Here is a 15,856-nt window from a genome sequence, read left to right as displayed (position 1 = left end):
TGATATCACGGGTGGGACCAAAACTCCACCTGGTGTGGGGGGCACTGCCCCCTGCCCCCCATCCTCTGGATGCCAGGAGGCTCTGCCATCAGGAACCTGGCCTCGGGCTGGCTTGAGGCAGGCTCCAGGGGGCTCTCCTGCCCCGGGCTGGATGCTGCTGGGTCAGGGCTGGATTGGTGACTGTGGCAGAACATGTAATGACCCTGTAAGGCAGGCACCAGAACTAGCCCTGTTTATCACGTGGAGACTCAGGCTCAGAGAGAGTAGGTGGCTCGCCCCAGGTCACACAGTGAGTTGGTGATGGATCCCAGTCTGTCTGACTCCTCAGGGGAAGGAAGCTGGGTCTTGACCCTTCTCATCCTGTGCCCTTGCTGCTAAACTCACAAGCCGGAGACCAAGCAAGGGGGTTTCCAGGCCTTGTTTCCCAGCAGGCAGGCAGGCCAAGGTTGGGAGGCCTCTTCCCACATCCAGCCTGGTCTGGGCTGGTTCCTGGCTGGCTGGCAAGTGGTGACTCAGTCTTCCAGCTCCTGCCTCTGGCCTCCTCATCCTTCCAGATTTGAGGTCCTTGGAGCAGGGATGGGGAGGGAACTGCAGAGTCAGCTAAAAGGGTATCCCGAGACCATAGGATCCAAGCAACCCAAGGAGCATCAACCCTTGCCAGTTCTTCCTTCCATCTATCCTGAATCGCTTCTGCTGCAGGCACAAACTGATCCCATGTGTTGCCTGAACTGACAAAAGGAAACTGGCAGAGTGTGTCCCCTCTATGGAGTGAGGGACTTCAATGTTTCTGCCAAGGGTGTACCTGGAACAGAGCTGGGTGGGTGGATGCCTGGTGTCAGGGCAACACTCCCAGGGCCTCTACCTCAGACGAACAGGGCTGAACACTGGCCCCTCCCCCTGCCAATGTCACCACTAGCTCCCGTGAGCCAGATTGATCAGGTGAGGCTCTGAGAACAGGATATGAGTGGATATGGGACTAACAAATAGGAGAAAGGCTGGGGAGTGGGCCAGGAGAAACTGAGGCTGGGAACCCAGTCCTGAGGTTGCTCAGTGCCAGCCCCAGAAGGGAGGCCCTGGCTGTGTGCCGACCTGCCACACAGCCCCCACCCCAGGGCGGCGGTCAGAAGGCTTGAGACTGGCCAGCCCAGGCAGTCTGCTGGCACCATCTCATGGCCAGAAGCCCTCAGTGCAGGGGAGACGATCCTCTGGGAATTTCCTGGCTTGGACGTCTGAGCATGGATTTCAGGGGAACCATGGATAAGGGGTTTGTAGAGTCAGAAAGACAGTATTGAAATGTCACCTGGCTGGGACACCTTGGGAAACTCGTTGACTTATCCTGAGTCTTACTTCTTTCATCTGTATAAGGGAGAGAATAACCACTGCCACCGCCTGCCACCCACCCAGGGCTGCAGCTAAAACATCCGGCAGCGGGCAGACTATTAGGAGATGACACCGGGTGGTGAGGACCCAGGAATTGGTGCACGCTGCCATGGGCTGAGGGAGCCCAAAGTGGGGGCATTTAGGCTGGGCCTGGAATTGATTCATTCAGTTAACAAATGTTGATTGAGTCCATACTGTGTGCCAGGGCACCTCACCTGCATGGTTTCGTTTATTTTTTACAACATCCTATGTGGCAGGCACCAGTAATCAATCTCATTTTACAGACATGAAAACTACAGGAAGGATAAGTACGGCTTATTTGGAAAGCATCCCGGGTAGAGGAAATAGCACAGATGTACACCTCAGGGCTGGAAAGCCTGGTGGGGAAGGGCTGAGGCTGGACTTAGGAGCCCTGGCAGGCTTGGGAGAAGAGCAGGGGCACTTGGGCTCTGTCTTGGAGGTTTTAAATGGGCCAGCCCCCTCAGGCCTCCAACTGGGCCCCTCTTCACACAGCTCATCCCCTGCTATACTATGCTTCATTTTTCCCACAGGTTAGGCTCATTCCCTGCCTGTGTGCCTCCTGCCTAGGGTGCTCTCTTCACTCTTCATGTGGCCAAGTCCTCCTGGCCCTTTAAGTCCCAGCAACAGACATGCCTTCTCCAGGAGCCATTCCAGGTCACTCCTTCCCATGACCCCCGAGACCTGAGCTCTCCCACCTGGGCCCCAACCCGGTAGCACGAACTCTGACCCAAGCCTTGCGCTGGGTCTGACACCCCCAGGAAGCCCTCAGGGCTGCTCCCATTCTTGGGGCAGACACTGTGGCGGGAGTGACCACTGGAGATTCTCCTAGGAATGCAGCAAAGGACTCGTTTCTGGGCTGAAGGCCAGGCCTCCTTGCCCTCCTGAGCTCTAGCACCACTAAAATCAGATCAGGAGGTCCACACTTTCAGCTGGCAACCTCTTAGCACAGCCCTGAATAGGCAGTAGGTGCTCAATCCTTGAACAACTGACCAAAGTGTTCCTCAGCAGTTCGAACCTAAATTTCCTCAGCTTGACCCAAAATTTTGGGATCAACTCAGTTCCTCAATCCCCCTGTCTATAAAATGGGTTTGGGTGTGAGGGCAGTGCTCACACCTGCCAGGGTAAAAAGGGTCCTCCCTGTCCCTGGCAGTTCATCCTCACAACATGCTGGTGGCCACTATGACCACATTCTGCCAAGGAGGCTCAGAGAGGGGAAGGGGCTTGTGGGTAGGGGCCAAAGTAAACAAGAACCTGGGCCTCAAGCACCCAGGGCAGTGTTCTCTCCCTGCGTGAACTTGTCCCCCTCTCGTTGCCCCAGCTTCTCCCAACCAAAGCCCACCTCCTCCAAGTCATCCCTGCAAATGCTGCCTCTGCTACTGGAGCTGTCCTCCTCGGAACAATGAGAAGCCACCTCACCTCCTCTGGTCCATCCTAACAGCTCTGAGTCTTGGTTTGGGAGTAAGGAGGGGCTGGAAGAGGGCTTGGCACCGGCAGGGAGAATCTCACTCAGATGAGTTCTCAGGGGCATCACCTCTATCCCCACAACCCACACCTGTCACTCCCAGTGAGCTCTGGACCCGCCATGCAGGAGACAGTGCCTGAGAAGTGGAGGTATGTGGGAGGATCTGAGGGCATACAGTAGGTGTTCAATAATGGTTTGGGAGAAAAGGAAGAGAGGGAAGAAGAGAGGGAGAAGGTGACCAAATAAGTGAGTGCATAAGTAGATTACCATGTAGAGGGATGGATAGGTCAGTGAATGAGCTATTGAATGGAGAAAGGAGGGATGGATGGGGGAGTGAGTGACTACAAGGTGACTCTGGGTGTTACAGCTAAAGGGGGAGCCAAAAACTCTTTAATTACCCACATGCCCATTTGACAGATGAGAAGACTGAGAGAGGGCTGAGGAGAAAGGAAGCTGCTGGGGCTGTGGGGCTGGCCTTTGACCAGCAGCCCCTGGTTCTCCCCCACCTTTCTATCCCCTCATCACCCTCTTCCTTCTGCTGGGTGGGAAGGGTTCCAGGAAGGAGACATTTTCTCCGCCTCCTTGCTCCTCGAGGCCCAGTTTCCGCCAGACCTTGGTGTTGGAGGTGGCAGGGAGGGGGTGGCCCCCGCAGGGGCTATTTCAGTCAGAGACAGCCCTGCCAGGAAACAGAGGAAGCCGCCTGCTCCTTTGGAGGTGTTGCAGCCTGAGTTGAGGGCAGGAGAGTGGAGAGCCTCATGTCTGGCGCCCCCCTTGCTCCAACGCATTTGAGGCCACCAAGGTGCTTCGGGGACAGGAGGCTGCATGTGAGTGTTGGTGCTATGGGCCAATGTGAGGGGGGCATGGGGGCTGGACACAAGGAACTGTGACTTTGGGCAGGCAGGCTGGGCCCAGCGCTGACCTAAAGGAGGTCCACGGTGTTGAGGGGACCAGAAGAAGGGACTCTACCCAGTTGGAGGACCAGATAGGAAGAAGCAAGATGGGATCTGCAGCTGGATGCGCTCTTAGGGTTTTGACAGACAGACATGTGATGAATGGCACTTTGTGTAGAGGGAACAACAAAGATGGAACGGCCCGAGAGGAAGTCTAGGTCTCTGACTGTGGATAGTTGTGTGGCTGTCTTATTGTCTCAGGAACAGTGTGGCAGGATAGGAAGGGGCAAAGTGGAGCAACCAGGGGTACCTTGATAAGGTTGGAGGGCTCAGCAGGGAGCCTGAATGTCAGGAGTTTGAGCTTTTCTTCAAAGGGCAGAGGAATACAGGGAAGGATGTAATCTGACCCACTTGCTAGAAAGCCCCCCACCAGAGACAGTGTGGCCGGAGCCCAGGAAGACACTGGGGCCTGAGCTGGCCCAGGGCTCAGGGCCCAAGAAATGACATCTGTGAGAGCTAGAGGGAGACAGTGTCAGCTGCTGGGAGGCAGGGGCCAAGGGAGCCCTCCGCTGGGACCAGCCCCTGCCTCTCGTAGTCATCAGAGGGTAGAGTGTATGAGGGAGCCAGGGTGACAGGCATGCCTGCCTTTCTTGGAGCAGACCTGAAGCTTCACTCTGGATCTCCTTGTGCTGCCTCTGCCTCCTTCCAAGAGGACCAGTCTTACCAGGGAGTGGAGAGCAGGAAATATCTGGAGCCTCCAGTCACCTGAGGCGAGGGCTTTCCCTCGGGGTGGTGTCTGAGGACAATAGGCCTCCCAAAAGAGAGTTCAGAGGCACAGCACTGTTCCTTCTACCCGTTTCTTCCTCCTCACCATGACCCTGCCCTAGAAGGCTGCTCTCCTCTCAAGCTCTGCCTGCTCTACTTTCCTCCCCACCTGGGGACACCCAGAGATCCTCACACCCCTCTCCACCCAGGGAATTCCTCCTCAACCACCTGGGTCATGCTCCATCCTTCGTTCTCTTCTGAAAAGTCTCTTCTATCCTGTGGCTTACACTGGTCTCCCCATGCAGACTAGCATATGTATATGTACGTGTACGTGTATGTGTATAAATAATTTCTATATCTCTACCTATCTATGTGCATCGACATCTATGTACTGTGCCCCCATGCATCCAGCAGGCAGTAAGTATGCATTAAATGCCTGGCAGGTGAAAACAGGAGAATGAATGCATAAAGGAAAGAATAGCCTGAACAAATGAATGAAGAGATGGGTAAATGAGCTTTCTCTTGCCTGTACTAATCTTGGCTTCCTGGCTACAATGGGGGTCCTCCCGTGCTTCTTCCTGTGGCTTCCCCCGTGCCTAACTGGCTAACTGGGCACCCGGCACTCCTAGCACATGGGCTGAAGCCCCACAAAGAATTTTTCATAATTAAAGATAATATGGCATGTGGGATACAGACTAGAGAATCCAAACCTCATTTTGCATTTGCCCAGACTCTGGGGAAAATATTTTCATCAGAATCAAATTTTAAGTTGGTAGAAATTAGTTTGGGTAGTTACGTTTTGCTCTAGCTTAACTTTTAAAAATCTTATAACTTGGGGGCCTGGATGGCTCAGTCAGTTAAGCGTACGACTCTTGATTTTGGCTCAGGTCATGATCTTGCAGTTCGTAGGATTGAGCCCCATGTCGGGCTCTGTGCTGACAATTCAGAGCCTGCTTGAGATTCTCTCTCTTTCTCCCTCTCTCTGCCCCTCCCCTGCTCTGTCTCTCTCAAAATTAAAAAAAAAAAAAGAATAATAATTAAAAAAAATAAAAATCTCATAACTTGACTTAGCAGGTATATTCACATCAAGAATAGCTAACACTTGCCCTGTGCCAGGCACTGATCTTCATAACAACCCTATGAGGCAGGTACTCTATTACTCCATTTTACAGATGGGGAAACCAAGGCCCAGGAGTTCAGTAATGAGCCTAAATCCCCACGGCTCACATGTAGCAGAGCTGGGATTTGAACCTTCTGGCCTCAAACCTCTGTCACCCTCTGTGTACATTTACAGGACTTCATATCTTTTCCTTAGCTTCAGTTTTCCCACCTATAAATAGGAAGGGGGATGATCTGACTCACTGTCTCAAAGGCTTTGTCTTTCAGGTCCATTAGATTTAAGTTGCGAGTTCTCTCTGGGCACCAGTAAATGTGGACATGCCAGTTGGGAGGTAAGTATCAAGAAGCCAGACTTACCTCACCAGGGAACCCCGTAAGACACTTGTGCTTCCCCAAAATCTCGCCTGAAGGGATGAATGGAGGCATTACGTGTAGGATACAACAGCATGGCATGGCATTTATTAAGCACCTACTGTATATCAGGCCTATGACATGTTTTACTGATAAGAACATAGACCCAGAAAAGGCCAGTGATATGCTTTGGGTTGAACAGCGTAGAAGTAGGGGAGCCAGGATTTGAATGAGCCCCATGTCGGGCTTGCCTAGCTCTGAAGTTGGGTTTATAACCTCTACATCCCATGACCATGGGCTATGTTTAGTTGTCTCCTCTCAGTCAGGTGGTTGGCTCTGCTTCTAACTCAATGAGGAAGATTGAGCCATCACTGCCTCTTGCTGTGCCTGGATTTTCCTCTCTCTAAAAAGCAAGCAGTAGGGTCGCCTGGCTGGCTCAGTCAGTGGAGCGCATGACTCTTGGTCATGGGGTTGTGGGTTTGAGCCCCACTTTGGGTGAAGATATTACTTAAAAATAAAATCAGTTAAAAAAAAACAACAGATTTGGTTGGTCCTCAGTCATTTGCCCTTTTGCCTTTGGGGAAGCTGTTTTCATATTAGCCACCAGAGGGTGCTGTGGTCCAGTGTGTGCTAGACGGACATTTGTAGCCTCAAGTCAAGTAGAAGGAGGCTTAGAGGAACTCCTGAATCACCTCCTTCCCCCATTTTACAGATAAGAAGATTGCAGCCAAAAGAAGAACCATGGCTTTGGAAGGTGGAGTCCAGTCTGAGGAGGTGGGCACTGTCCTTCATCAGTTCACAGTGTGTGGATACTGTTCACGTTGATTAATTAAGAGTTACCAGGGCCTTCACTGCCCTGGACCGCAGATTGGGCTCCCAGATACAGGCATCAGACCTGGCACTTCTTCAGGAGGTTCCTGGTCTGTGTAGGAGAGAAAGACACACATGTTCACCATAACCATAATCTCCAAACTCCAAAAAGCCCAGGGGAAGCCCTACCTAGCGTGATTTAGTACCTCAAACTTCATGACATTCTGAGAGGTGGCCTGTCATTCCTGCAATTTTCAGATGGGAAAATTGAGACTCAGAAAAGGTATATCACTAGCCCAAGGTCACATAGCTAATAAGTAGCACAGGTGGGATTCAAACTAAAGTCTGCCTGGGGTGCCTGGTTGGCTCAGTCAGAAGAGCATGTGATTCTTGATCTCGGGATCGTGAGTCCGAGCCCCTGTTGGGTGTAGAGATTACCTAAATAAATAAAACTTTTAAAAAAAAGATTTAGGACAAACAAACAAAAACCAAAAGTCTGTCAGTCTCCCCTTAAAGAGGAGACATTTGGGTTTTGAAGACATGGGGTTTTGAAGGCCGAATAGAAGTTCACCAGGAAGGTTGGTGGGAAATGAATATTATAGAAAGTGAGTTGGATTTTTCCCAAGCTTGAGCTTTATTGTATTCCAGGTTTCCTTAAAGTGAAGGCAGCGTGCTGTCTCCGTGGGGTAGTGAGTATCATAGATGGTTCAGGTGGAGATCAGGGCCCAGAGAGGGACAGGGGGCCTACCGGACAGTCAGTGAGTATAGTTACTGACAGGTTTTGTGTTGCTTCCCTAGCCTCTGTGCATGTGGGAAGCATAATCGGGCAGCCATGGAGTGGGACAACAGGACAGGACAGGCCCCGGGCTCACCGCCCACCACCTGTGTCTACCAAGAGAACTTCAAGAGACTGCTACTGCCACCTGTGTACTCAGTGGTGCTGGCGGCCGGCCTGCCACTGAACGCCTGTGTCATCGCCCAGATCGGCACATCCCGCCGGGCCCTGACCCGCACAGCCGTGTACACCCTGAACCTGGCCCTGGCCGACCTGCTCTACGCCTGCTCCCTGCCCCTGCTCATCTACAACTATGCCCAAGGTGACCACTGGCCCTTTGGCGACCTCGCCTGCCGCCTGGTCCGCTTCCTGTTTTACGCCAACCTGCACGGCAGCATCCTCTTCCTCACCTGCATCAGTTTCCAGCGCTACCTGGGCATCTGCCACCCACTGGCCCCCTGGCACAAGCGTGGGGGCCGCCGCGCCGCCTGGGTAGTGTGTGGGGCCGTGTGGCTGGCTGTGGCGACCCAGTGTCTGCCCACAGCCCTCTTTGCTGCCACAGGCGTCCAGCGTAACCGCACCGTCTGCTACGACCTGAGCCCGCCTGCCCTGGCCTCCCACTATATGCCCTACGGCATGGCCCTCACGGTCATCGGCTTTCTGCTGCCCTTTGCCGCCCTGCTGGCCTGCTACTGCCGCCTGGCTTACCATCTGTGCCGCCAGGACGGCCCAGCAGGGCCAGTGGCCCGGGAGCGGCGTGGCAAGGCAGCCCGCATGGCGGTGGTGGTGGCAGCCGCCTTTGCCGTCAGCTTCCTGCCCTTCCACGTCACCAAGACAGCCTACCTGGCGGTGCGCTCTACATCTGGGATCCCCTGCCCTGTGCTGGAGGCCTTTGCAGCTGCCTACAAAGTCACACGGCCCTTTGCCAGTGCCAACAGCGTGCTGGATCCCATTCTCTTCTACTTCACTCAGAAGAAGTTCCGCCGGAGGCCACATGAGCTGCTGCAGAAACTCACGGCCAAGTGGCAGCGACGGGGTCCCTGAGCCCACTGGGGACAAGGACACCTGGGGCTGTGGCGCCGGAAGCCCCACCAACCCCAAACTGTGCAGAGAATTAGAGCTTAGCTCAGCTGGGCATGGAGTGAGGTCGCCCCACAGACTCCAAAATCTCAACCAATGACTATTTATTGAGCTCTTTCTCTGGACTGGGCCGTGTGGGCACAGAGAGACAAGCTCGGACCTGGCTCTCCAGAAGGTCCAAGTCAGCCCTGGAGAGGCAGGGAAGCCATGTTAAGCTGCTCACAAAAATGGCGTGTGACATGCACTGTAATTGAGGAGCATGCCGAATGTTTTGGAGTCACCAATAAAGGGAGTGAGGGAAGATAGGAGGAGGAAGTGAGGGCTTCTGGAAAGGAGCATTTGAGCTGGATTTTGAGGGATGAATATGAGCTCTCTGGAGGTATGTGATGTTCCAGTCATTCAGCAAAACTTTACCTACACCTTGTGCTTGGGCCTGAGTTGATTCCAGCGCCCCAGGAGAACAAGTCCCAGCTCTGCCCCATATAGGCTCCCAACTACTGGATATACTGACATTTGACAAAGTGATGTCAAGGCTGTGACAGAGGGAAGCATGGCTGGCGGGGAGGGGTGAACAGAGGATACCCATGATCCAGTCCAAGGAGTCAGGAAAGATTTCTCAGGGCGGGGCTGGGGGGCATCTGAACCAGATGTTCAGGGCTGAGTGGCAGGTCAGCAAATAGAAGTGGGGAGCGTGTTCACCCAGCCTGGGATGGCCCTAATCTAGACTCTGCGCTGGAGGAGATGGGTAGAGAGCTGGAGTGGGGGGCAGGCATATGGTCTGCTGTGTGTGAAAGTTGAGAAAACAAGAGCTGTCCCATAGCCACCCTTCAGGCTGTGGGGGCTGAGCAGAGGGAAGAATCAGGGAGCACTTCTTCAAAGAGTGGAGCTTAAGCCAGGGAGGAATCCAAAAGACAGAGAGAAGGAGGCTGCTCCTGATGGAAGGCACTGGGTGCATAAAACCCAGAGGCAGAGACCTGTTGAATCTGGCTGCAAATCAATAGTGAGTTTCAGTTAAGTCCAAGAGGGGATGGAGTGGGTGGGACCAGAGCATTGAATGCCAGGAAGAGCCCCAGACCCCACCTCTCCTCCACCTATCTCTTCGCATGGGCCTCTTTCAGCCTCAGGGTATCCTGGGTGCCTGAGGAACCCTCCACCAGGCCCCCCCAAGTGAAGGGAAATAGCCCTTCAATATTGCTTCATTCTAGAAGGAGAAGTCAACTTGAAGAGACTCAGGGCCATGCCAGGGCTACCAGGAGGCTGCCACATGGAGGTGCAGAAGTCCTGTGGCCAGTCTCAAGACAGACTGTTCCATGGGTTCTGCTCCTGCCCTCTCACCTTCATCATTCTGGCCTGTGGGTGCCTAGGAGGCTGCTGGAGGCCATCTCACAGGGGCATCTCAGAGACCTGAGCCTTGAAAAGCTTTGGAAAGGCATCTTCACTGAAGGTCTCTGAGAAGACAGCCAAGGGATTCTGCCACATAAGGCCTCTTTACCTGCTCTCCCCACCCACCCCTCCTTTCGGCCCCACCCGCACAGCTCCTCACCCTCTCTGCTCCTTTTCCTCATATCTCCACACACACCCCCACCGGACCCCCCCCTCACTTCTCCTCCATTCCTTATTCCTTCCTCCCAGGTCCCAGCTTTCCACCTGTAGAACAATTTCACCTGCCCTTGGCTGCTAGTATACCACTCAGACCCTGTACCTGAACCAGCCTTGACAAAGAGTCTACCTTCTTAGAGGGTAGAGCCGAGAGAGGGCAGGGCATAGGGACAGGGCAGGGAGGGGAAGGACTGTGTAGCTTACTCAGCATTTTCCTTTTAGCCCTGTCTAATCTCCAAGGCTGTTGGGCAATGGGGGCATTCAGAGAAGGGCTCTGTGGGAGTTAAACTCCATAGTAATGTTGGAAGTGTGCTTGCAGCTGTCTGAGGAAGTGGGAAAACCAGGCCCAAACCATCTTGGGAACCCATCAAAAGTGCCCTTGCTGAAGAGGTTGATGATAATTTGGACAGAAGGGACTTTGATTCTTTGGGTCACAGGGAAGAGATGTGAGGAAATGTCAGAAGATGTATATTCCCAACACAATGCAATGTCCTGCCAAGTAGTACAGATGATGCTTGCCTTGCATCTTGTTGAGAGTCTGAGATGAGACTCTTCAGTTGCCTGTCATGGGGGAGTAGGGCAGGAGGAGAGCGGAAGGCAGAGGGCCTCTGCCCACAGTGCCCAGAGCATCCCAGATGACTGTCCTAGCAGACTGCCGAGAATGGTGACCCTTTCTCTGGTTACTTTTCCAAGAGTGAACATTGTGGGCCACAGGTAAATTCCATTTCCAGCATCCCTTCGCAAGGCAGAACAGCATAAAGGGTGGAAACTGCAGACCCAGCTCAACCTGAGCGTGTATCTTGGCTCTACCACTTACTAGTTATGTTACTCTGGGCAAGTTATGTAGCCTCTTTGTACCGTAACTTCCCAGGCTATAAAATGGGAATGATGACGCTATCTGTCTTGAAAAGTGGTTGTGAGGATTAATACGTGCAAAGCACTCAGAGTAATGCCGAAACACAGTAAGCGTGCAATGAGTGTTGCTATTGTAATGACTTTGCCTTTTGTGCACACAAGTTCCTCCAGTTTCTCTCTCTAGGAATTTGCCTAGGAAGTTTCTAAACAAGGGGCTCTGAGCAAGGGATTTCTCCTTCCTTCACCTGAGGAGGCAGCTGGTCTTTTAAGAAAAAAAACTCCGCGCACTTTCTTTTTTCCCTTCAGAACGAGGGTCATAATCCATGAGCCCCATCTATCTACTCCTACAAGAAGGAAAAACCATTTATTAATGCCAGAGACTCCTGAGTGCCATTTGGGGAGCTTGAATTTCCCCCCTTCTTTCTCCCTCCTTTTGTCCCCATCCCCTAATCTCTCTCCTCACTTTAACCCAGAGCACACCCGGGGATAGGGGCTTCAGCTGGGGATGTTTGCTCACTGGGGTAAAGACAGAGGAGACACGGACGAAGGTGTGGAGGTAGAGTGTGGTGAGGGGTGGGGGAGCATGTGGGTTCACAGGGGTCCAAGGTGATGCTCTGGGCTTGAGGAAGATTTCCTGGGGTGTAGCAGTGCAGCTGGGGCTTGAAGGATGGCCATAATTAGACTGAAGAAGAGAGGGCAAGTTTGTTCTGGTGCGGGGAACAGCACAGCCCAAGGCGTAGAGGCTGTTGGAGGAAAGATAGCAAGAGATTAGGCCGGAGAGTTGGCAGGGCTGGAGAGTAAAAGGCTTGGTGCCAGCCCAGGGGAGCACCGGGGAGCCACAACAATGACAGCAGTGGCCATTTGTTGGGCTCTGCAGGTCCTGGGCACATGCAGTGTGCTGTACACACGTTTTCTCACTTAATCCTTACAATACCTCCAATTACAGATGGGGATACTGAGGCCCAGATGTGAGAATTGACCTGTGAAGGTCACACAGTCTTTCTCTAACCCAGATACTAGATGCCCCCCTTGCCTTACTCGACCTGCCTTGCTTCCCTTTCCTTTTATTACATGCCTTTCAAGTGCCCACCTGCCTCAGCCAGTGCCAGTAATTGGGGATCCCCCTAGGAAGTTGTAACAGAGACAGCTAAGTGCCAACTGCAGTATTAACTCTCCTTTAATTGGGCACAAGTTCTCCTAGGATGAAAACTTCATTTCCCAGCCTTACTTGCAGCTAGGTACGACCAGGTATCTTAATCCTGGGCAGTGGGATATAAGCAAAGTGGCCTACAGCAGTTTAACACAGGAAGGGGATGAAGGTCTTTAAAAGATAGGTGGGGTCTGTCCTTTGCCTCCCCTCCCTTCTTGCTGCTTACAATGGGGGCCTCACAGCTGGGGCACCATCTTGGACCATGAGAAACAGCTTGGGTTTCTGACCATTCCAGTTTGGGGCCACCTGAATTTGGACTTTTGCACAAGAGGGAAATAAATGTCTATCTTTTTTAAGCCACGAGTTTTTCAGGCCTTTGTTACCACAGCCAAAACAAGTCCCTCTACTTCGCTCCTATCCTGAGATGGTGGACCTAGAGGGAGGCCAGGCAGTGTCCTGGACTGGGGTGGGGGCAGGGTCCAGCTTGATAACAAGGCCTCAACCTGGGTGGGAGCTAGGACTCAGCAGGGTCTGGAGATACCCAGGAAGGCTTCTTAGAGAATTGCAAAACTTGGGGAGTGGTCATGGTGCTTTCGGCTTGAGGCCTGAGGCCGAGGGGGTAGATGGGTTTCCTGAGGGACAGAGTAGGAAGGGAGGGCCTGGAGAGAACCCTGGGAACTTCATTAGGGGGCTGGGCAGGAGGAGGAGCCAGAGAGGTGAAAGGTCAAAGCCTAGGGATTTCTGAATGATGGTGGCAGTGGAGGTGTTTGAATGAGGGAGTAGCAGGCAGGGAGGAAGTGGAGGTGATGGGTGGAGAAGAAAAGAGAGAAGAAGGCTCCCAGGGAGGCCTGGTCCAGGGAAAGCACTTCCATGACAGGAGGCATATGAGTTGGCTGTTGTAGGTTGAGTACAGGGGCAGGGCCAAAGATGGAAGAGCCAGAGAATCAGGAACCAGGGCTTGTCCTTTCTAATGTGGAAAAGCCCAGGGGCACTGGATCTGTCCTAGGAATAGATGCAGCTTGCTCCTCCCTCCTTCATTCATTCTTCCACACACATTCTCTATACTCCTCCAAGATGGCAATGGGAACACAGAGGCAGCTCTGACCCAGACCCTATCCTCAGAAAGAACCTGGGGGTGAGAGTAGGGGTGCAGACAAGGAAACTGGCAGTTCATCCAGTAAACAACATTTATTGAGCACCTACTATGAGCCAGGCATCATGCTGAGCAGTGGGTCCCTGCCCTGAGTGAGCTTCTCGTCTGATGAAACAGAAAGACAATAATGAAATAAATATATACGCTGGATCATTACAGCTGGGAGGAGAGCTCAGAAGAACATAACAAGGGCTAAGGTCTCACTGGGGAGACTATAAGCTCATGTAATGGTCAGGAGCTGAGAGATGATGGGGACCAGGGGTTTTGTGACTCAGCTTAAGGGGCAGAGGTTTCCTAGCTGAGGCCCAATGGTCTCAGAAGGTATCAGCTCAGTGCAAAAGGGCTGTTATTGACTCTGTGACTCTAAACAAGCCCATTCACTTCTCTAAGTTTCTGTTTCCTTACATATAAAACAATGATAATACTACCAGCCCTCCCTAAGCCACCCTATTGAGCATGGAAAAGTTAGAGCAGAATTTTCATAAAGTACAAAAAAGTATAATAACCCAATAGAAGAGGCACAAACTGGCATTTCACATAAAAGGAAACACAGATAATAAAATAAAAACACACAGAGAGATATTCGATCCTAGCTTGACAATGCCTCCTGGATGTTGAGTAGTCACATGGCCTGTTACCCTGAGCTCTCCTGCGCATTTGCTCCTGGAGTCGTGCACAATGCTCAGAGCAGCACTATTTGCAAGAGCAAACACCTGCAAACACTCAAATATCCATCCATGAGAGAGTGGATGAATAATACACCATGCTATATTCACACAATGGAATATTACACGCAGCCAGAATGCACTACACGGATGTGTGACGATATGGATAAACCTAAGCAGTATAATATTAAGTACAAAGTAATCTCAAAAAATTACACAGAGCAAGATGCCCTTTTGTAACAACTAAAATGAAAATATATACTTTGAAGGAATACACAGATGCAACAAAACTACACAAAAAGGAAAGCAAAGGAATGCTGAACACAGGAGGTAATGGTTATTATTCGGCGTGGTACGACAGCAGGAGAATGGGTGGTAGGGAACCTATATGATGAGATGTAGGACATTATCAAGGTCCTAGTTGTTTTGTGGTGGGAGCCAATTAAAGAAGTGGTGAGAATGTGTCATGAACTAAAGGTTATAAATAATCCAATACTGTCCACTTGAGGTCTAATTATACAGGAAAGGGGACAATCTCAGGTCATTTCTAATTGACTTGGGAATGGAGTCAGGAGTCAGATTCCCCCTAAGACAGTTCCTTCCTGGAGGTTATTGCTTCTTCTTTTTCTCTCTCTCACTCTCTCTCTCTTTTTTTATGTTTATTTTTGAAAGACACAGAGAGAGAGACGAGCAGGGGAGTGGGGGAAGGGGAAAGGAGAGAGAGGGAGACAGAGGATCAAAAGCAGGCTCCACAGTGACAGCAGAGAGCCCAATATGGGGCTCGAACCTATGAACAGTGAGATCATGGCCTGAGCCTAAGGCAGACGCTTAACCAACTGAGCCACCCAGGTGGCCCCTGGAGGGCATTTCTTCTCAAGGTCCTCTCACTCCTTATCTTTCTCCCTCTTAAGTACCCAAGGGCCATCACTGGCCATGACTGTGACCATCACAACCTTCCTATCTTGATTTCTTCAAGAGTTTTATAGCCCCGATCTTGCTGGGCACCATGACTTATGGGTAGATGGGTTAATGTTTTCATTCTCCTTTCATAGGTGAGGGGCTTGAGGCCCAGAGGAAGGGAGTGACCTGCTGAGGGTCATCTGGCACACTTGTGAGGGTGCCTGCATTGGGCCCAGCTCTAGACTCCCAGAAATGTTCCCCTCTCTACCCTGGTGCCCAGTGTTCCCAGCAACCTCCTAGATGAGTCTTTGAAGAGCTAAAAACACCCAGGCACCCTCTGTACCTGGAAGATGACTTTGTCTCATCACGAATCAGAAGGTACTGGGGCTAGGAGGATTCGTGAGGTGCTGGAACAGCCAAGCCACTCTCTGCCTGGGTGAGTGTGCCACTGGGTGGTGGCCCAGCCTAGATCCTTAAACACCCTCCTCACCCCTCACCAAGGGGATTCCTGATCCAAAGGCCTCAGTCAGCCTACCTCAAGGCCAAGCTTCAGGATGCTGAGGTGACCTGAGTCTCTGCATCTCTCCATCAGTTTGCCCATCTGTGATATGGGAATATAAACTTCTATTCCAGAAGTGATGTGAAGACAAAATATGACAGGATGTGAAAAAGTTTGGCAAAGTACAAATTTCAGATGGTAGGGACCATTGTTTTTGGAGGAGAGCAGTGTCTGTCAGGATGAGGGTCTCCCCCACCATAACAAAACTTTCCTCAAAGAGTAGAAAAGTATTTCAGAGGAAACAAGAATTTGACTTCAAATAGAGTCAGAGAGGCACTCTTGGGGAACTCTAGACCCACTCCTCACTTTTCAGATGAGGCAG

At 51.9% G+C, this 15,856-nt stretch overlaps 1 protein-coding gene across 1 annotated transcript; it reads left to right on the top strand.

Moving 5' to 3' along the window:
* Window positions 1–5,874: 5,874 nt before the first annotated feature.
* Window positions 5,875–12,618, top strand: P2RY6 (pyrimidinergic receptor P2Y6). The gene is made up of 3 exons (XM_030331165.1): window positions 5,875–5,969; window positions 6,701–6,762; window positions 7,597–12,618. The coding sequence occupies exon 3, from the start codon at window positions 7,631–7,633 to the stop codon at window positions 8,615–8,617; it is 987 nt and encodes a 328-aa protein (XP_030187025.1). The 5' UTR covers window positions 5,875–5,969; window positions 6,701–6,762; window positions 7,597–7,630; the 3' UTR covers window positions 8,618–12,618.
* The last annotated feature ends 3,238 nt before the right edge of the window (window positions 12,619–15,856 follow it).

This window comes from Lynx canadensis, chromosome D1 (genome assembly GCF_007474595.2).
Source record: "Lynx canadensis isolate LIC74 chromosome D1, mLynCan4.pri.v2, whole genome shotgun sequence".
NCBI lineage: Eukaryota > Metazoa > Chordata > Mammalia > Carnivora > Felidae > Lynx > Lynx canadensis.
This window is presented reverse-complemented; position numbering and strand designations above follow the sequence as displayed.

What these genes read in the sequence shown, in the direction of transcription:
- P2RY6 (XM_030331165.1), top strand. Translation starts at nt 7,631, where the DNA reads ATGGAGTGGGACAACAGGACAGGACAGGCCCCGGGCTCACCGCCCACC.